Source organism: Notothenia rossii (assembly GCF_949606895.1).
Source record: "Notothenia rossii genome assembly, chromosome: 7".
Taxonomy (NCBI): Eukaryota; Metazoa; Chordata; class Actinopteri; order Perciformes; family Nototheniidae; genus Notothenia; species Notothenia rossii.
In genome coordinates this window covers 73,365,171-73,387,799 of record NC_136905.1, presented here as the reverse complement: position 1 = coordinate 73,387,799, position 22,629 = coordinate 73,365,171, and the positions used below count along the sequence as shown (strand labels likewise).

General features: G+C 42.9%; 1 protein-coding gene across 2 annotated transcripts in view; it reads left to right on the top strand.

Moving 5' to 3' along the window:
• The window catches only part of spred1 (sprouty related EVH1 domain containing 1), a 33,179-nt gene extending 11,916 nt beyond the window's left edge, over window positions 1-21,263 (top strand). Inside the window, exons 2-6 of one of the 2 annotated variants that reach the window (XM_079691428.1) lie at window positions 49-322; window positions 6,905-7,073; window positions 10,392-10,438; window positions 15,559-15,714; window positions 15,904-21,263. In XM_079691428.1, the coding sequence (XP_079547554.1) occupies window positions 49-322; window positions 6,905-7,073; window positions 10,392-10,438; window positions 15,559-15,714; window positions 15,904-16,602 (1,345 nt within the window). In that variant the 3' untranslated portion in view covers window positions 16,603-21,263. Of the gene's footprint in view, window positions 1-48; window positions 323-6,904; window positions 7,074-10,391; window positions 10,439-15,558; window positions 15,754-15,903 lie in introns of both variants that reach the window. The other variant, XM_079691427.1, reaches the window with a different exon arrangement.
• Window positions 21,264-22,629: the final 1,366 nt, after the last annotated feature.

Here is a 22,629-nt window from a genome sequence, read left to right as displayed (position 1 = left end):
CTTCCCATCTCCTTGTCCTACTTCCTTCCTTCCTTTCCTTCTCCACAGTGACAGTTATGCGCGTGTGAGAGCAGTGGTCATGACTCGGGATGACTCCAGTGGTGGGTGGCTTCCCCTGGCGGGCGGAGGCCTTAGCTGTGTCACCGTCTATAAGGTCAGCCGGGCGGAGGACAGCAGCAGCATCCACAGTGGAGGCAGCGGAGGCAGCAGCAGCAGCAACCTCAGCCCGTGTAGCTCCACTTCTAGTCCTAGCCCCAGTCCCAGCCCCAGCCCCACCGCTGTGGAATATCACATCAAGGGCGAGAGGCTCAAAGACAAATCGGTAAGGGAACGTCCATTCATAATGGAGAAACATATAAGTTATGCAACACTTCATAAATTCATGTCAATTCCATTTATTTAACCAGCTAGTTTATGTGTTTACATTCTTGGGTATTTAATCATCCCCACTCTGTCATGCACACTCAGGTGCACAAACCAGAGATGGTGCATTTTCTTGGATGAGATCATCCTGAGCCCCCCTTTTCTAGACCCCTCTCCCTCTGTCTCCCTCACACATACTCATTCACACACTCACACACACTCATTCACACACTCACACACAGGAAGTGGTTATTTGGCTTTCCTCCATGGCGCAGGTATCTGAAAATAGGAGCTTGATGCTGTGATGCATGATGATATCATCAGGAGAAGGGCAGATTACTCAGGAGAGGAGAATGTGGGATGAGGGATGTGGGAAAACGCACAAAGGGCTTGGAAAAGAAGCTAAATGATGGAATAGGGGCTGGATATTCACACTCACTCCGGTTTTCCATGAGTACACAAGAATTTGCCTACCCTTTTTATGAGCATTTCCTTTTACTTGATGTGTAATGTAAAGGCGGCTGTATGTTCGGGTTAATTAAGTCAAAAAAACATGTTCCTGGTTATTCTATCAAAATAAAAAATCCTCAATCGTGTGCTAAAGTTAATGTAGTTAGGGATAAGGAAAAAGCGTTTTCAGATATAGCTTGTTTTATAAACCTATGAAAAATAATTCAAAATGTATATAAAAAGATAATGCTTTATTTTATCAAGCTGGGTTTTCTTGAACTATGGGTGCAATAAACGATTATACTTAATTATCATATATGACAAAAGGAACAACAAAAGCTGGAACTATTAAATATTTGGAATTTTGCTTGAAAAATATTCACACAAATAACATATATAATATTTTTTGTAAAACAGTTATCTTTGAATCAACTACTCATCAAGTGTATTGTTGTTGTTAGCATCTAATAACGAATCTAAGGAGCTGTTTCAACAACAAGGTGGAGGAGAGTCCTCTCCTGTCAGACTGAGAGGCTGATAACTACAGCTCAGGTGAGGTAAAGGACTCTCGGAGTGTTTAGATAGTTAACTTAGTTCTCTGTGGGTCTCAAACGGTTTGGTCACCATTTATTTAAACACATATTTCAATTTGAGGGGGGAGTGATTAGTAAAATATGCATGAATAATACAAATAAAATGTTAACTAGGTGAAAAAAGGTAAGATAAACTTTTAAAACTTGTTGAGAGCTAAAACTAGTCTTTGCTGCTGCCTCAAAGAGGAGCAGGGAGGAGAGGAGGGAGAGGAGGGAGACAGGAGAGGCTGATTCAGGAGCCCAGACACACTCACACATATAAATGAACCAAAAACAAATAAATATATAAGTTTCAATGTTTTTTCATATTGGATATGGTAATTTAGTGGTTATGGCCATGTTCTTATGATTTAATGATTATTTAAATGTATACAGTTCTGTTTCATATGGTCTCTTTATTTCCCCCTCAAAGTGCACCAGATTGATGCATTTAAGTCCAACATTTAAAAAAAAATCTTACTGGGGGAACATGCCCCCGGACCCCCCTATAGGATTTGAGGTCCACCCCCACTTAAAATATGTTCACATGAATAGGTTCCTAAATAGATTTTAATTTTTTTTTAAATAGTAACCCATCTCAATATGTTTATTTTTGGGTAGTAGATTTCAACTAGAGGGCTATCACTATGGGCAGCAACGCTGTAAATATTGACGAATAATTCCAGCAAAATGGCACAAAAAACTGGTAGTGGCCTGGCTGGGTGTATAATTCCCGGCCTGACTTATTGTCCCAGTCCGGCCCTGGTGCGTTGTCATTCCATTATTCTCAGAAATAACAATGAGGCTTCGAAAGATCCCATTGTACGCTGCAGTTTTAATCCTAATAGCTTTTGCTGTAGTTGCTGTAAAGCTCATGATCTTCTTGTCACAAACTCATTCTGTGTCGTAGATCTAAAACAGATCCAGTAGATGCTCGGGGTTAATCCCGGTCTGTGGTAATGAGACTGTAAATCTGTGTTTGTGTGACAGGGAGAGAGAACTGTCTGTCAGATGTCAGGAGACGATGAGGCCACCATGATGCTCAGAGTCTGGTGGCTCCTGACAATCTAACATTAGAAGCTTCTTACAGTACGGCGTCTAAATCACCTTCTTTATCTTTTTTCACTGAGCACATTTTATACGCGCTTCGTGTTTACGACATGTTTGTGTTTGTATGTTGCTATCCAAGTGTGTGTGTGTGTGTGTGTGGCACAGGAAAGGGTGTGACGGGAATGCTGTTGTTCAGACAGGGTATAGACATTGCTCAGAGACCCCGGCGACTGCTCTGGGATGTGGTAAAAACACCCCTATCAACACCAGAGTCTACCCCCAGCCACCACAACAAACACCCAACCATATGTAGGTCTGTCGGGATGCCACCCAGTGCCATGGTGTTGGCGTCAACTACAGTGCTACCGACAGTCTGAGGGCATCAGAAGAGCATAGGCACAGTGCGGAATGAAATCAACAGCAACAGAGAAAACCACATAAGAGCACGTTGTCTTTTTTGCGGGAGAAACGGCGCTTGTTACCACAGTATTGTCTGAAGCCATAACATCAGTGTTTTGAATTCAGAGGTAAATGAAAGACCCCAATTATGTTGTGCAAGTGATGTGGAAAATAATTAGATGGGGAAGAGTCTTTGAATGTTTAGAGGGCTGTTTCGTCTAATTACGTAGACCAGGACAGACCCCTATACTCTAATATGTCCTACTATAGATTAGGGCTGAACGATATATCGTGTCATGGCGATAACCGCGATATGCGCATGCGCGATATTCACATCGCAGGGACGTGCAATTTTATTAATTTATTTTAATTATTATTATTTTTTTATTTTTTTATTTTTTTTAGGACGTCCGATATTAAGTAGGTACATTAACTCAAACACGTCATGTTACAATTATTTTGCTGCTTACTCCAAAAGAAAACTTGCGCGGCTCTCATGTCAGGGGTACTTGAGTGAGTGACATGCAGGCTCTGCATGCACAGCAAACCACCAATCACAATCATTCTTGATCAGATCACAGCATTCCCCGCCCCGCTAGTTTGCAGACCATCAAAACACCGTTAAAAAATGAGCGAGGCACAGGAGGACAATACCGGCGAGAATGAAGATTTACTTCCAAAAAGAAAAGCAACATCTGCCATCTGGAACTATTTTGGATACAAAAAGGTTCTTCTCTTCTTCATTCACAGATGAACCCCCCTATTTGAGGGTACGCAACCTGCATTATCATGATATATTAGATCATGACTTAAGGTACGATGAGTCAACCAGTTAAGATCCAGACGTCCGTGACTAAAACCCTTCATCCGGTTAAATATAGTTAAAAAAAATGCAATATATATCGCAGGGGAAAAGAATATCGCAATGTCAGTTTTTTTTCAATATCGTGCAGCCCTAGTATAGATTCATAAACATGTCCATCTACTGTAGTCTTACGAAATCCTGTCGATAACACTGGTTTCTTACATTTAAAGAACAGAAAAGGAAAATCCTGCTTCATGTTAAAGATATATGTTTCTCTTAAGGGATATACTTCAGTGATTTCAAATCAGCCATAAATGGACAGACTAGAATAGGCACAATGGCCGCTTTCACACCGCAGGACTTGCCGTACTTTAGTGCCGGCACTAAAGTACCACGGCACTGAATCCGCCAGGGGGCTAGTGCCAATCGCATTCACACCGCAGTACTTTCCCTGAGGCAAGATTACGCTGACGTCACTTCCTCTTCTTCTTCTCTGGGTTTACTGGCAGGCCGCAAAACCACTTCACAGCGAGTACAAAAAAAAAAACGAGAGAAGAAGAACTACATGGGGGAGGGGGTATAAAGCCCACCCGCTGTACATGAGGCGTTTGTTTACTTTCCGACCTCAGACATGATGGAGTTCACTGAGCTTGTTGTCTTTGTGCTCATGTTATACAGCTTTGTAACTGGGTTATTGCAGCCAACTAGGGATTTGACCCACTCGTCGGATGCTCAGAGTCTAACGGGGCGTGGTTTGCAATTCGCCCAGCCAATAGAAATAGAATAGAAATTAGCACTCTTTTATCACCAGGTTCGTACCACCTCTCTAGCAGGGACTGAAAATGGGCAAAAGAGTTCCCGGCACTGAGTAGTCCCGGCGGTGTGAACGCAACATTATTGGTACTAACGGAACTAAAGAACGAAAGTACCAGGGAAAGTCCTGCGGTGTGAATGCGGCTATAGACATCTGCCATGCCTGATAGGAACTTCCTAGATACAGGAAGGAACAGATCAGAGATGCAGTTATTTTGAAATCACAAAAGGAGTGATGCTGGCTGGAAGAAATGAGGTGATTGGGGTGCATAAGATATGAGAGGAATCAGGGAAAGAGATGTGTGTAGTCAAAGAGCAGGAAACAGAGGTGGAGCCAGATAGACGGGAGACGGAAGAGGTGGAGGGGATCTGTCTATAAGCGCAGTGATGCGGCACAGAGTGTACTGGTGATGACTCAGCTGGCTCTCCATATAGCTACCAATCACTCTTCTCCGTGCCCCCTCCCTTCTCCCTTGTCCCTCTCTCCTCTACTCCCATTCTCTGACTCTCTTAAAAACTACAGATCTAATTGGTTGATGATTACTTACCACACTGGCTCTCGGATTATGACAAATCGCTGGCTGAGCTTTCACCTCGTTTTCTGACGTCGATCGTCTGTGCGTCCCTTTGATTGATAAAGCTGTGAATGTGGTGTAGTCCGGGTCTACTCTAAAAGGCCTTTCCCAGAGGCAGGGGCACACCTGATACAGATGTTTATTTCTACGGTTAAACCTTGTCATTTGATTTTTTTTACTTATCTTTGCTAGCAAAATATGCTTTATTATCTTGAAGTCTTGGGTGTATGGAAAAACATGTATCTATTTCAACCAATGCCTCTTGCTAAACCTTGAAAAAACAGTGCTTAAATATTATTACAAGCCATTTTTCATGTTTTATATCTATATTTCTGCCTTGTAAATGCTCAAAACACATTTGTTTATTCTAAGATAGTTCATATTAAAATATATCCTTTAATTTTGAGCGTTGTTTTCGAGACATCTTATAATTACAATATGGCAGAGATTCTAGCCTGATTTCTTTCTTCTATGCATGTAAACGTAGTCGCGCTCTCTTCCCCCATTTCCGCTCTCACGCTATCTCTTCACTACTCTCGGCACGTCTCACCTCCGCCTGTCTCTGTCTCCGTCCCTCTCCTCCTCTAACATCTCCAGCCTCTGCTCCGTATCTGGCTCCTCCTCCTCTCTTTTCTCTGAGCACAGTGTGGAATGCGGTGTTGAGTATCGTCCTTCCATGCAACTGTGATACTTCCTCCTCTGCTGGCCTCGCTGTGCGCTCACCTTACCTGCTCCGGCTCCATTCAGTCTCGCCTCCACAATCAGCCCCAGAGGGCCCCCCCCCCCCACCCCACCCGATCCTCCTCACATCCATCCCTCTCTTCTTTACTCCCCTCATCCACTGGCTTTGGGTAAACACACAGGCTTAACCTTTTGGCCCTGCTTTTCTTGGGGAGGCATGTATGCAACAGTGACATGAGGAAGGATATTGTGAGAGTATACCAAAGTGTAAAAAGCATCTCGCACTTGGACGTTCAGAATGAAATGAAGACCTGTGTACACCCTCTATGACACGCGTATCGCATATCACCAACCTCTCGTACAGCTGCCACGTATCAACCTCTTAAAGTGTGCGCGTTGACTGTTGTCCGAAACAACGAGGAACGTTGCCATCTGCTTTCACTACACCAGCATTGGTTTTTGACCGGTATCCTCTGACGAGGCAGAAGATGCAAAGTGTAGCACTCGGGTCATTGAGCTTTTCATCACACCAGCTCCTGTGCTCACGCATTCTCTCACGCAAATTACCATGCGCACGCTCACACATTCACACCTTACAAAGCCACCTCTCGTGCATGTCTGTAAAAAACCTCAAAGACTGTAATGGCCATCTCTCATTTCATTCAATCTGCCTAGAGGAAGGCCGGGAGGCGGCCCAGTAGCTCTGATTAATAATAGGCTTTGGAAACACAGTCTCTTAACGCCACACACTTGGGCTGCCTGGCTCCAAAACATTCTCCCCCCCCCCCCTCCCCTTATTCAGCCACCACCACTGCTTTCCAACTTTGTATCTTCATCTGTAATGAGAACCCCACCATTTAGAATGTGTTTTACAAATTGTCCAAAGGAGTATGTGAAATGATTGGGTTTAGAATGATTTTTCTTCTCTATTTTTAGACACCCTTGAGTTATGTGCAGTTCTAGATGCAAGCCTCGATCTCTTTCTCTCTCTTCTCTTACTCGTGTCAATGTGGAGTAATTGAATGAGACACATTTAAACAACTTAGGTTGGGGAGTATGATGAAGGATTTACATGTGTGTTCCCCATTGAGTTTTCTCATTAAACCTTTTAAATGATGCAACTGCATTCTAAGTCAGGCTTGACAAAAATATTACTAATAAGCCTTGTTTCAATCTGACACTGTGTGTTTTATCAGGTGGTGCTGGAGTGTGTCCTGCAGAAAGACGTAATATACAACAAGGTCAACCCCATCTTCCACCACTGGAGGATCAACAACAAGAAGTTTGGACTGACTTTCCAGAGCCCTGCTGACGCTCGTGCTTTTGACCGGGGCATACGTCGGGCCATTGAGGACATCAACCAAGGTGTGTGTGTGTTGTTGTGTGTTAGCAGATTGTCAATGGTCCATGCGTGTGTTTTCGGATTCCAAAAACCAAACATCAGATTTGTTTGGAATTCCCTCTCAGAGGCTGCACTATTCTATGTGTGTTGGCAGCCATCCAATGCGTGTAAAGTGATACGGGTGTATGTGTATGAACATGGCATGCATCTGTAAGCGGGTGTCTGCAGCCGGTTTTTCTGCCTGTTTGTCATTGGCTTGTAATGGCTGACCTAGCATCTGTTCCACGAGAGATGCATAGCGTTGATTAGCGTTGATGACTTCCCCCACTGATACCTGCTCATTCACCCAAGCATGACCCCTCCTGCGGTATCTTATCAGTGCCAGCTGCCCAGATAAAGTTCCCACTTCCTGTATAGACTGGCAGGGCAACACAGTGGGTGATATGGGACAAGGGGGTGAGTTGGTAAGAAAGAGGGGGGGGGGGGGGGGGTGGGGAGTAGAAACTGTCAGAAGAAACTTGACCAGGTTAGGCTTGTGTTCTGTTTGAGCTAATGTTTGATTAAAAAAAAATAAGGTTTTGCTCTACTTTCTATAATTTTCTACTTTTTCTACTTTTTATTTTTGAGCTAAACTAGATATAACACTTGGTCTCTGAGTTTACTTAGCAACTTTGGGTCCTGATAAGCAATATTTTTTAGTACAGTGCCAGAGGTTGCAAAGTCATCCAATTAGCAAGAGAATCGCCAGCTCAGCAATCTGCCACCCAGCCCCGTGTTACATAAGAGGCTGGCTGACTGGAGAGCTATAATCTCCTTTACCCTGTAGACCTGGGAACCCTGGGGAGCGTAGAGGAGCTACAGCAAAACATATCTTAAAAGCTTATCAGCACCAGGCATCAGTCGCCTCTTGCCCACAAGCGTTTATCTGAGATGTGTACTTCCTGGGCACAAGTCCACACACAGTCTAGGTAACAGGTAAGCATGGGGAACAGCTGAGAGGCTGGCTTTGCAAAAGGCAATGATCAATCCAAAGCACTACAATAATGAGAAGATGACAATGTCACATCGAAGGTCAGGGCTGCTTGGTTGGTGTGAGATCTAGTTGACTGTTTTACTTAATTTGATATATCGGTAGATTTACAAGAAACAATGTTTGCTGGTCAATAAATTATGTTTAAAATCAAAGGTCCCACAATTAGTACTTCCATTACACAACACTTTGGGTCGAAAAGTGTCAGCGTGATCAAACACATCCCTCACCTCACCAAGAGTCTGTGTCTGTCTGCTTGTAGATGCTTCAACTCTTCCCTGTGAATGTCAGCTTCGGCAGGTGATGCTGAGTTTTGTCTCCCCGGTGCCTGGACTCTCTCTCTCTCTCTCTCTCTCTCTCTCTCTCTCTCTCTCTCTCTCTCTCTCCCTCTTCTCTGCTGTACTCTCCTCCCTCCGCTCTCCTTTCTCTTCTGGCATCTTCTGTATTCTAACAGTGTTGTGTAATGCCTCTCTTCAGCTCAGGCAGGTTCTTCTGTATTCCTGTTGCATCGCGTTACTGCTGTGTGTGTGTGTGTGTGTGTGTGTGTGTGTGTGTGTGTGTGTGTGTGTGTGTGTGTGTGTGTGTGTGTGTGTGTGTGTGTGTGTGTGTGTGTGTGTGTGTGTGTGTGTGTGTGTGTGTGTGTGTGTGTGTGTGTGTGTGTGTGTGTGTGTGTGTGTGTGTGTGTGTGTGTGTGTGTGTGTGTGTGTGTGTGTGTGTGTGTGTGTGTCAGAGAGAGAATATGTTTTGCCTGTGTGTGTATCAGTCTTGCAGTCCTCTGTTGCCATGGCAACGCTGGGCACATGGCTCAGGCAGCTTTGCGGCCCAGCACTGCCAGAGTCGTGCTGCAGGAAGCCTCTTTCTCTCTGTAGTGCAGAAATGCATTACAGACACACCAACACCTTTCTCATGTGAATCAGAGACACACAGACAGACATACAGACTGATGGACATGGGTCTGACACCAGCCCAGTGAATTATTCTGTCCTCTGTCTCGCTGTATTCCTCTCCTGCCTGAATGCAGCAGACAGGCCAATGCTCGGTCTTTCAAAGGAGGCCGCAGTGATCCTAATTAAGTGAACCGAAGTTCTAAACAGAACCTCTTAGAGCCCCAGGTACGCTTTTTCCTTCATCCCAGTGGAAAATGTTTAATCCCTCTTTTTTGCAACATTCAATCAATGTTTATTTATATAGCCCAATATCACAAATGTTACATTTGTCTCAGTGGACATTGCCAAGGCCATAGCCTCAACCATCTGAATATCAGTACCTGTAAAGTGATAATTACAGTAAATAGTACTTCATTCACTGAATCATACTGACCTCAACTTATATCCTTTGCACTAGTAGTTTTGCAGGAATTGTATATTTTTATCAGAATATTCTGTTAAATTTGTATAGCAGTTGAGTTAATTTGAAACTCAAATATCGAAAATGGTTAGAAGCCGTGTGTGGCTAAAAGTTTTTATTTATGTTATTGGGCCTCTCAATTTGAACAAGTAGAAAAGTGTTTAAAAAACCAACCGATTCTTTTAAAAATATCAGCAGCATTAGTGTCTTTCCTTCGGTTACACCCTCCACAGTTTCATTCTCTGTGGCAACGAAAATCTGTAACATGGTCGGCCTGATACCTGAAACATAAGCTCTGACTCCAGCATTGGTGGAAGAGGTGTTTTGGATGCGGAAATGGCACATGGGGGTTTGAAGCCGAGGTCGGGGTTACATTATTCTAGACATGCATATTTCATTAACTTCTGTGTGCCCCACTGACACAAAGCAGCTTTCATTTCCCCATGAGGCCACAGTCAGAGGAAAGCAGAAGTCTTGTCATTTTCTGGCCTGACAAGAATTAGCAATGTAAATCTGTTCACTCAAATATGCTTTGTTGAGGAGTCTGCGTCCATTGAGAGTGGAATGGATTTGACAAGCTTGGGAAATGGTACAAGTAGACATGACTGCTACACCATACTGTTCCTTGTGTTTTTGCCCCCTACTGGTTGAGTTCCAAAAACAAATCTTTCCTTGAATTTATCAAAAATGTAGCCATCTGAGATGCTAAAAGGTTGGTGCTATGTGTACTTACAGACTTGTCCAAAACTCCTAATGCTACACGTCATTAATAACATTGGCGGCTGACTGTGTGAGGATGTTTTAATCAAGGTACATGCTAATTTAAATGTTGAGCTGTTATTACTTTCCTTTTGTTAGCATTTTGTTGCTTATATGACCGTAACAGTTCCTCTGTTGTTGTTTTTTAAGCATATCAAATGATGACAGGCCACTCATCTTTTTCCACTTTGTGTTTTTCCTTCAGGATTTCGGCCGTTTGGGGAAGGGGATATTCCTGAGGATGGACTGCCGGTAAGTGTGATATAAAGCTGAGAGGCTAAAAGATTGAATATAAAGAATATATTTGATCTTGAAATCTCTCTGTGGTTGTTTTAAGCAAAAATGTTCATGTTTTTTTTTTTTTTCACTGTAAAACCCATTCACCAAAAAAAGAGACATTTAACTCTATAAAGTATCCTTTTGTTGTGGAATGGTAAATGAATCATAGGATGTTAAAGTGCACCTACTGAAGGTTTTTAAAGTTGGATTTATTACTCAACGCTCCCTCACTATTAAAAACGAAGGCAGGTCATAGCTCGAACTTGAGCCAAGCCATATGTTTGAGCCCTGATGCGTCCCACCCAGGCGCTGACACCTGCCTTTGTTTTCTACCAGTTGTTCTTGGAGATTTACAGGTGTTTAAGCAGTGCCAAGCAGACCTTGAGGTGGAGCTGGGTGTTGGCCAGCAAATGTGCTAGGACAGGCTTAGTTGTCTCTATCAATCTAACTTGGTTGCTGTCACTCTTGTTAGAATTGATGCCGAAATAATAACTATTGCCTCAGGAGCTGTTTGTTCTAAAGCAGCTTGGCAAGACTGCTCTGTGATTTCCCTGTTCTCCAAACCGAATCTATTTCTTTTGTTGACAGGACTTTTGAGAGCATTATGTTAAGAGTTGTTTATATTTCCTGGCAAGTGTGTCGACATGTGTGGTTGAGATAGCTGTGTTCTCTTTAGTAGGTATATAGTTCAAGTCTACTCCACCCATTTGGTTTAGATATCGGATCTGTTAGGGAACGTCAGTCACCTGTTCTGCTTCTGATTGTAAAGTAGGTGAAAAGACACCGTCCATCGTGGAAGGAAGGGCAGATCTTGTCATGCACACGTAAACTGAGTGACAATAAACACACAATAGTCCTGCAATACTTGACACTAACAATGAATTACTGCTGACACTGTTTTTTAGAGATTTTCATTCAACAAAGGTCATTAATTATCTTAAAAACTTGATAAAGAATGAGTCGACACACAGATAACTTTATTATTAACAGTATTTATTGCAGTTATGTGGCATTGCATTACAATTCAATGTTTTGCTGATTGATGTAAAATGCCCCTCAAGTTCAACAAGCTTGAACCAGAACTTTGACATCAAACTGCACCCCCCATAACGTAGTTTTGAGCATTAGTCAGAGGATGTCATCACCTTTGACCTGCCTAGTGTCTCACATCCTGTACGATGTAGGAGAAGGAGGGAGAGCTGCGTTCCTGTTCCTGTGGCGAAGTTCCTCTTTAAGGAATCCGCCTGAACATACAGGAAATCCAATGGCACCACTGTTGCTAGGCAGCAGGGGCTGGGGGGGGGGGGGTTCAGCGGGAGGGGGGATAGAAGGGGGTGTTCACAAGGTTCAGTGAGTGAGCCACCGAGGGTGTCACCATGGTGATTTGGCATCCGAATGTTGCGGTCGGAGACCTGGGCTACAGAGAAAGAGAAGTGAACCAGTGGCTGCAGCCAGAGAGCTAGCACATACCAGCACTCAACAAGGTGTGCTGCTCTACGCTCCATCATAAAGTTATACCACTGTTCACAAAGATCGCCTGATAAACAACAGCATACTGGGTTGGAGAGGATTTTGGTGAATGGTAGAGAAAAATGTAATAGAAAATTCTTTGTTCTGGACTTAGTTTGTGTTATTGGCCGCCCCCTTTAGATCATTCCTGTCTTGACCTTGTTGAGAACGGACAGCGTTTCATGAGCATCGGAGGTCACCATCAAGCCTTGTTTATTCCCTTGATTAGATTCAGACATCTCTAAAAAAAAAAAAACTGCTTGTCCTTAGAATTTTCTGGAATCCATCATAGCCTTGCATTGCTAGAAGCGTTTGACTTGTGTGTGTGAGAGCAGGCTTGTTTGTACATGTGTGTGAGTTGTGTGTGTGTGTGAGTGTGTTAATGTACATGCGTTGAAGATGGTTGTCCTCCGCCCACATCCTGCCCACCGAGGCTCTGCACCCACTTGTATGCCCTTCACAAGCTTACCACATTCTTCCTCTCACTCAGAAACACACAACACAGGCACTATATGCACATGCAACATATTTTACCCATTAAAACAAACCTAGTTGCACAACACCCTACTCAGCTGTGATGACCCACTGCCAGGAATTATTCCGTACCACCACAGTCCTTCCGCTAGTACAAAGAAAAAATTGTATTTCTTTTCGAATGCCACAGGAAAACATCCGCATCTAATTTAGCGCTGGCAGGAAGTTTTCTCTTATCTGTTTAGTACACAGAGGTTTTGTTGGCCAGTTGACTTTTACAGCCTCACTCACAGAAACGTTTAAAATAGAGCTCTGTGAAGCACCCGTAGCCAGGAAATAGATATGTTTAAAGGAATAGTTTGACATCTTTAGAAATGTGTTAATACACTTTTCTTTGTACTTCATTTAAGTTAGATACGTTTAATACCACTCTCACATGCATCTGCTGCAATGTTAGCTTAGCATAAAGACCAGAACTTTCCCCATTGTAACAATATGTGATGCCCTTCCATCCCCTTCAGAAGATAGCTAATTAACAATGGTATATCACTTTATTTTAATTGGTACAAAACCTAAAGCATTAAAATGACATGCAGTGGTTTTAGGGTTGGGGCAAAGAAACCACAACCAACACTTTAAAATAATTAAATAAACAAGATGTAACATGTTGATATGTGAGTTTTAAAGATGCTGCTAAGCAGGTTTTGTTACATTTGGACCCAATTGTTATGCTAAGCTAACCAGCTGCTGGCTGAAGCTTCACATCAAACCTACAAAGTCTTGTTATCAAACTCTCTGCAACAAAGTTGATGGGTGTGTATCCTCGAGCTGTGCTATACTTCTTTGTTTTTAAGGTAACAAGACGCAGATGATGGCCGATCCCTATTTTTAGAGTGTGATAAACACATATTTAAAGAAGTACACCATTAAGTGTTTGTGATCAACCACCAGAGCACGCACATCCTCTTTCCTCCGGGTGATTCAGAGATCTAGCATGTTCTGTCGTTTTCAGTACATGGACCCCAGCCCACCCTCTCCCGAGCCCCTCTGCCTTTGAGGGCGGAAGTGCACGGACCCCTGATGTTGGTGTGGAGCCAGGTTGCCCCCGGGCTCCCAGCACCTCCATCCCCTCCTCTCCCCTCCCCTCCCCTCCTCTCCTCCCTCACCCAGCCACATCTCTAGGGTCAGCTCAGCTCCAGATTGGCCCCCACGCATGCCTTTGAATGGTGGGGCTTAGGCAAGCGCTTTAAAAGGAAGCCCAAGTCTGTTTCCCATTTCACCCCCCCACCCCTCGCTCCCTTCTTTCTTTCTCCCACATACACACACAGCTGTCATCTGGCTTTTTAAGTTCTGTGCTGCATTTCTCCAGCTGGAGCTGGTTTATGACATTCCCTCGGCAGACTCTTTGGCCTCTCGCTCTCTTTCTCCCTCTCCCTCTCTCTCTCTATCTCTCTCTCTCACACACACACACACACACACACACACACACACACACACACACACACACACACACACACACACACAACACAAAGTCATTTTTTCCTGTTCTGTTCTTTCTCTTCTCTCCCTCCACTGTCTCCTATTCCTCACATTCCCCTGCAGACGCTGTGGATGTGCGTTACACCACTTGGTATGTTTGGAGGCAAAGAGGGAGCAAAGTCACACACACCATGTGTTAGCAGTCTAGGGGGGGGGGCAGTGCAAGCAGAGGAGAGGGAGGGGGAAAAAAGAAGAGAAAGAGAGGGGAAAAAAAAGAAGTCAAAGGAAGCATCTCTTAGCAACCACAGGACAGTAATTACTGTAGCAGCAGCTGGGAGCAAACCAGATTTCCGCTGTGCGTTAAAGCACTGGCGTGGGCTACTTTACACACGGCACTGACTAACCAGAGCCAGCCGCCTCCTCCACACGCAGAGCAGAGAGAGAGAGAGGGAGAGAGAGGGTGGGAGAAGGAGAAGAGAGGAGGACTAACCCTGCCTTGATGAGGTCGGGGTGTGTGTGGGAAAAGAGGGACAGCTAGCCAGTGTGTACAAGGCTTGAATATGGTTGGATCGAACTGGTACTTGTGGAGATATACCTCAACGTGTGTCCATGTGCGAGAGATATAGACCCTTGAATACCCTTTATTTCGCAGTTTATTTGGACTGTTTTCAGACAGTTTCTATCTATGAAAGACTGTGCTGAGAAATAAGGAACAACTTGTGATTCTGATTGTGATTGTAATTCAGTTTATCTCCAAGTCATCTGCATAATGTAACTGGGAGTTATACAGATGGTTGTCCTGAAATAATGCTGGACATGAAATATCATCACACAGCTCTTCATGTAATAACTGACAATCCTCCCCCATCTCTCATCACCTCTGCACGCATGAATCATGAATAGCCATCACTTTTGATGTTGTTGCCATGAGTACAGAAGTGTTGGACCACTTCTATTGGATCTATAACTATGTATTACTAGAAATATGTTTATTCTTTTGCTGTGTTCACATTTCTAATGTCAACTGTGGCATTCACGAGATGTTATTTATAGACTTCTCTTTCCGATTGATGTCAACATTGAGCTTCTCTCGTGTAATTGTGAGATAGTTTGGCGTGAGGTGTAAGACATATTCGCTCAGCCTCACATGGCTTCCAACATTTCTCTTTTTCATCGCATAATTCAAGCGCCTCTTTTTTTTAGGCCAGTGTTTGTAGATTTTGCATCCGTTAAAATGTTTGTGGGAACACATGCAAGGCTGATGGGAACTCGGAGTTCTTAACAGAAGGGCCTTGAGTCATCACAGCACACTCATTTGGCCAAGCGTGGGCGCAGGAGGCCCTCTGGTGGTTACAAGTGGAACACACAGCCTACACACCCCGAGTCAAAACAGCTGTGGTCCAGAAATCCATTTGTGCTCTATAGGCAATTAAATAGCAACACAGAATGTGAGAATAATGCATTTTAAGGGGTTTGAACTAACATTTATTATGAGCTAAGTATTCAATTTATGTTCAGCTTTCTGTCTCTTTTCTTCATGCATCCTTTATAAGCGGAAATATGAGATGTTTCAGGTATTTTCCGATAGGATTTTCTCCGACTAATATGATTTGTTTCTGATATTTCTGCAGGCGTGTGATGAGCCTCCCTCCTTATGTACCCCAATGAAAGAGCCTTTCTCTCCCCTGAACAACGTCGTCTCCACCGAGCCCTTCAGGGGCTGCTACGTCCGCGCCCAACCCTTCGACGAGTTCAACTCCAGCAACCGCCGCTACCTGCCTCCCCAGGTCTGCTTCTGCCCAGCACAAACTCACCCGTCTGCAAAAGTTTGTAAAAATTACATAAAATTGCAACATTTTGGATCTTTAAGAGGAAGATTAAAGCTTGTGAGATTCTATGAATGAAGTATTTCTCATATTCATTTCCCATTCTTGTTTTATAATCCCACTAATTCCCCATTTTCTCCTCTCATCAAGGTCTCCTTCAAGTCAACTCGTCATGTCAGTTTTCACATGGACGAAGAGGAGATTGTTCGCATCAACCCACGCAAAGACGTGCTCATCCGCGGCTATGAGGACTACCGCCACCCTGTCATGTGGAAACAGGATTCCGACCGCGAGGACATGGACTTCCCCACCGCCTTCCACAAACTAGACAGTAAGAAGTGCGAGTATCTCTTCCCCGATGGGCCGTGTGGGGACCCCCACTCTGGCCCCGGCATGGGCATTGGAACAGGTATGGGTCTGGGTCTTGGCAAGGACACAGCCATCAAGACCCAGCCCTCGCCCCTGCTCAAGTCTAAGAAGGGCCGGCGGCGGCGAGAGGACGGCGAGCGTTCGCGCTGCATCTACTGTCGGGAAATGTTCAACCACGAAGACAACTGGCGGGGGCAGTGCCAGGACGCCCCCGACCCCATCAAGCAGTGCATCTACAAAGTCAGCTGCATGCTCTGCGCCGAGAGCATGCTGTACCACTGCATGTCCGACTCCGAGGGGGACTTCTCAGACCCCTGCTCATGTGACACGTCCGACGAGCAGTTCTGCCTGCGCTGGCTGGCCCTGGTGGCGCTGTCCTTCATCGCGCCCTGCATGTGTTGCTACCTGCCCCTGCGCGCCTGCCACCACTGTGGGGAGGCCTGCCGCTGCTGCGGGGGCAAGCACAAGGCGGCGGGGTGACCCCACAACGAACTCTGGGACACCCTCAAAGCTAGCTAACACAGGAAGTGGATAAATGCGGAAAAATAAAAAAGCCGGCATCCTTTTTTCATTCCCCTCTCAGACGGGGTGATGTTGTTGATCCCCAGCTCTGAGGGCTTTTGGAGATTTCTGTTTGTGTTTGTCGCCGACAAGCAGCGGTGGAGGACAAACCAAATGCTTTGTGGGGGCTCTGAGCATCAAGCTATGTTCAGGAGCTTAAACTGAGGAGAGGAGCAGCAGGCAACGTCAAGATTAATAGACTTGGAGATGTTACTAAACACACCTGTACACACACACACACACACACACACACGCATACACACACACACACACCCACACCCACACACCTATCTCTCACATTCACACTCATGCATTGACAAAGCCAGGCCACAAATGTCAGGACTCTACTGCAAGAAATGTGTAACTTTATGAAGGAAAAATTGTCTTTTGTACAGAGAGCAAACAACTTAACGACGAAAAAACAAAACAAAACTATTCTGCGTTTCAGAAAAAATACTTGCTGTTTGAGTATGCTAAAAGGGATATGTTCTTGCTTTTTTGTGAATTTACAGTTGGGTAACAGTGGCCTTTCCTTCATGGCTTAAGCATTTGCTGACAATGTAATTACTAGACAGAGAAAAGTGCACTAGAAATGGTTTCCCCCCCCTGAGTAAAGGTAACCCCCTCAAATTCTTGTGGTACATTAACCACCTTTTGTAGTGTAATTTTAACATTTAAGAGATGTTTCCGTGGTGGATGTATGGCCAATTCCTTGTTTTCCTTTCCATCGAATGTTGAACAAATTCAGAAGGTGACAGCTTGTTTCTGAAGGTGCAGCTTGGTATTGCTTTTGACATTTAACTATAAGATGTTAAAATGATTACCTTGCCTTCCCTACGTGATTTAGACTATTTGATTGCATTCCAAAAAAAAGGGATCGATTCCATGATTAGAAGGGATAAAATGGTAATGACTTTACCATGCAGAGTTCCCCGAAATAGTTTTTTCCACATCATTTAAATAGCATTAAAACATCTTGAACCGTTTAAATTTTGAAGCCACGATTTGATTTACTCCAATGAATTCCAGTTTTAGTCCAGTTATTTACTGCTGTTGTGAAATTGGTGTTTTTATTTCTTACTTGTTATTTTCCTGCTCATTTTATAATTATTTTTTAAACAAAGGCTGAAATGTTGCTCAACCAGCAAGTTTTGTTTCGGTGAGTAAATGGGTTACAGTTCTCCTTGGTTTAATGATGAGGCACTTAAATTAGGTTATTCTTTTATTGGGAATCCTTTAGATTTTATAATTAGTCTGTACATATATTTGACTAATATAACTTTATTTAATTTGCCATTGGGAATACTCCTCTTGAAAGCACTGCTCTCCAAGCTTTGGTTGCAGCACCCTCCAAATGTCCATGTTTGTCCCATGAATCCGTTTTTTTGTTTTCTTTTAATTTCCCCGCACATCCTGTGTAAATGTAGTACTTCTTTGTTCCTCAAAAGTTCACTCCTTCCGTATGTCTTCATTTAACAGACCCTGGATGAATGAATGAATGCATTGCTTCAGGAATGCTGAGTATCTTAGCTATTAAACATACAAGTGTTATGTATGTATGTGCGTGTGTGTGCGTGTGTGTGCATAGGTCTACATATGCATTGTTGATCTGGTGTCATGTCACTTCTGACTTTGTGATTACGGCTTTGACTTGTAACCGCGTCCTGTTTCCTGAAGCGTCTATTTAACAAAGAGACGATGGAACTGTTAAAGGAAAAGTTTAACATCCTGGGAATTTCACTTATCTGCTTTCTTTACTGTGGTTAGTGAGACGATCAAAACTACTCGCTATTGTAACTTTTGTTAAATTGGAGCTATTAGCCGCTTAGCCTAGCTTACAACGGGGAAACGGATAGCTTGGCTCCATTACAATGTATTAAACTCTGCTTTATAGCACCTTAAAGTTAACCGATTAACAGGTTATATCATTTGTTTGATTAGTATAAAAGCGAAAGTGTAAAGATGACAATTTGGGGTTTTACTACGGGTCATGTGTGGGACTATTTCTTGAACAGGCACAGTGACTAAGTCGTGTTGTCACCATGAGGGTACTGTGCCTGGACAACAAATAACTCGTAAAACCTCAATTGGCCATTTTTCAAATAAAAATATATATAATCTTTAGTGCGCTTTAGCTGTGGCAGTAGGAGGATTTTGTCACAGTTACCTGTTAGCTTCCCTATGCTAATAAACGAAGCAGCTTCGTATTTAAAGACTACATTTGAAAATGGTATCAATCTTCTCACTGACTAAACAAGAAAGCACAATTCCCAAAATGTCAAACTACATCTTTAAGATCCTTTGGGAAACAGGAAGTCTAGTGTGTGTGTTTGAATCCTATTTCCCGCCCAAAAGAGAAGAACATATTTCAATTGAACTGGCTTCCTCAACTAACTAAATGTTGACTCGAACTAGTCCTGAACAACGACAAACTCCCGACAGTTATAACAGTTCAGCCTGGATGTCCAGCTGCAATAAGTCTTGCTAACTGAAGAAATTATTCCTAACTTAAGGCATTGGCATGTTTGAAATTAATGCTAATTGTGATTCCCCGCAGTATTTAACAGCAGATTTGGCATGACATCCATGTTGCTAACAGATATGCATCTCCTCTCCCTCCTGGCTAAAATAATAGTAGTAATGGCACTTCAGATTACAGGAGAAACATATATTTTCCTAATTCCCCCCCGACCGATGCTCCCTTTACTTTCTATGCAAACTTTCTAACGTGGGAAACACATTGACCTCTCTGCAGACTGAGTCAGTGACGGGATAGGACACTTTAACGCGATATAGACGACCGACCCCTGGTACCAAACTCCAAACAACCTGTAAATACTTAACACTATATTTAAGTTCTGATAATAATCCCAGCTTTTTTGTCTTTTACATTTTAAAGATAGAGCTGTATTTATCGTTGCTGTCAGCATATACCGTAGCTTCAATTGACAGCATTATGTACATAGGTCACCTTTTAGTATTATTTCACATTGAAAAGTAGAGGGCGTTTGTGATGGAAATGACTATTGAGCTTCTAATAGAGTTTCTCTATAGTTTTGTACGGTAGAAGGAAGGATAGTGCTAACACGGTACAGTAGTGGCATATTTGATATATAAATATATATATATACATACATATAAAGCTGCTAGATACAATCACTAATTTTATTGTGTTGACAGAGAAAAATCAGCTATGAACGACTGTTAAACCCTAATTCTCCAACAGCATATAACCATGACAGTGAGTTTTTAAATGTTTGATTGCTCTGTGCGAGTGGACACTTGTGCATGTGTGTGGGTGCGCGAGTGTTACTATAAATGTGCATTCTTGTGTGTGTGTGTGTGTGTGTGTGTGTGTGTGTGTGTGTGTGTGTGTGTGTGTGTGTGTGTGTGTGTGTGTGTGTGTGTGTGTGTGTGTGTGTGTGTGTGTGTGTGTGTGTGTGTGTACTGCGCGTGTGTGTGTGTGTGTACTGCGTGTGTGTGTTTCCAGTGTGCTGGCTGTGTGCGTGCGGGGTTGGTGTGTGACCAGATGTTTGGATGGTTGTCATATTCTCCCATTGTAATTGGATTGCCCTGCATTATTGCAAGCTGAACCAAGGTTGGATGAACCTGATTAAAACTTGCTGGCTGAGAAGCAAAAATGTAGGACGTGCATTTATACAAAGTGTAGAGAATGCTGAAATAACACTTCTCATTCTGCATTAACCAGCACAGTGCAACTTCCTGTCATGTACTGTATTATATATGCAACATGTGTCTGTCTGCTTTAATATATATATTTTTTGACCTGCATTATATAAGACTTCAGTTTTAACCACTTTGCTGCTAGTCTTTTATCCTCTTTCAATCTTGGAAATTGTGCATATCTTTGGGAATGCATACAAGTGTACATTCTTGACATTGTGTAGATTTAAAAAAAGAAAAATCTATATAAACCTGTTTCTCTTCAGTGTATTGTTTTAAAAAGGTTACTTTTCACAGCAGTTGAGTGGTTATGTTTCAATTCTCCGATGCTTTGGTGCACTGATGATACTATATGTAAGCTTTTTTTCATCTTACAGCGCTTGATGTAACATTTATGTGATTAGTTCTAAATAGTGGAAGACATTTGTGTTTTGAAACTTGCAGTATAAATGGTACTACTCTTAACTATTCTGTAAACACTGCCTGTTTTCTTTCTTTTTTTCTTTCTTTCACTCTCTTTGTGCATATTTCTTTCCTGTGCATCTATTTGTTTCTTAATGCCATCGGCTTTCACATCCTGACAACCTCAAAAAAGTGCCTCACGTCCATCCTAGTTTCCATTTTATAATTTAACATCTCTCGTTCTGGTTCTATTGGTTTCTACACGTCTAGGTATTTCTTCTCATGGTTCGAGAATACCAAGTATATGATTTATAGTCCCAATAACTCATGTCATAGTTGTATTTTCTTTATACAGATGTAGCTCGTTACTTTTCATAAATATATAATGTAAATATGCATACATATGTTTGTAACTGTTTTTATGTTACATCATACACTTGTAATTTGACATATCAAATAACATTATCATAATAAAATGGTGAGTTTTAATCTTTTGCTGTGTAAGCTTCATTGCCTTTTTTGTATCAGTCATCCATGTTATAAGAATACTAATTAGTTGTTTTGTGAAGATACACCAAGGGCACATGATCAAGTTTACTGTGGTCAGAATATTTAAATAACCTTCTTCCTCTTTTGAAAAAACATGAAGATCAACTATCAAGACTGAAATCTCCGATCGACTCTATACTTCTGCATTTGAAATGCTTATCGGTCTTAATGTCTGTAAAATCCAGGCAGCTAAATTAACCAGAAGTCGAGCTGAAACCCTTTTTTCTATTCATAGAAGATGCAGCTTCAACATTTCCGGACAAACAATGTGTGTGTAGGTCAGTTGACCAAAAATGGCCTACATTATTTGGTTCCATGTTCTCTGTTTCTTAAAGGTCCCATGACATGGCCATTTCTACTGATCATAATTCCATTGAGGTCCACTAGAATATATTTATATTGTTCAATGTTCCAAAATCACATTGGTTTCTCATACAGCATCTCTATATAGTATGTGTATTCACTCTGTCCTAAATGGCTTTTTGGAGCTCCTGCCCCCCCCCCATCCCCTCCCCCTATGAGCCCACTGTTTGGTCAGCTCGCCCACTCTATTCTGCTGAGTCCACCACCGTTACAGCGGAACATCAGTGATTGTGTTACAATGGCTTTTGTTAGCAACCAGAAAATAACACCAGTAATGACAAACAGATGAGAATGCTGCGTGGGGTCTGGGTGCCGTGTTGGCGCAACTTTGCGGGGCTCGTTGCTCCGCCCTTTGAGGCTCGAGGAGCAGACAGTGTGAGCTGGATTACTGGTGTCGTTTCCTGGTTGCTACGTGGGGTCTGCGAGACAGCGAGACACAATGAACTCAGCATGAACACACACAGTGTGTGTGTGGGTGGGGGGGGGAGAAATCCGAGGAGCCAAGGCTGAGAAAAGTTAACTCGATAGTATGTCTGCATGTAAGGGAGGAAAATTATACAAAAGTTACACCACCCCAAATTGATCATGTTGTTGATAGTGCTACAGATGCGCTGCGAATAAAATAAGACTCTGTTGCTCCTTTGAAAAAGAAGAAAATAAAACAACATAGATTAGCTCCATGGCATAATGCCGAAACCCGCAAAATAAAGCAAAAGTCGAGAGAACTTGAAAGGATATGGCGTTCCACTAAACTTGAATCTCGTTTAATTTGGCATATTACTCTCAATGAATATAAGAAAGCACTGTGTAAAGCGAGAGCAGCTTACTACTCTTCATTAATAGATGAGAATAAGAATAATGCAAGATTTCTTTTCGGCACTGTAGCCAGGCTGACAGAGAACCACAGCTCGACTGAGCCTTCTATTCCCATAGCACTCAGTAGTAATG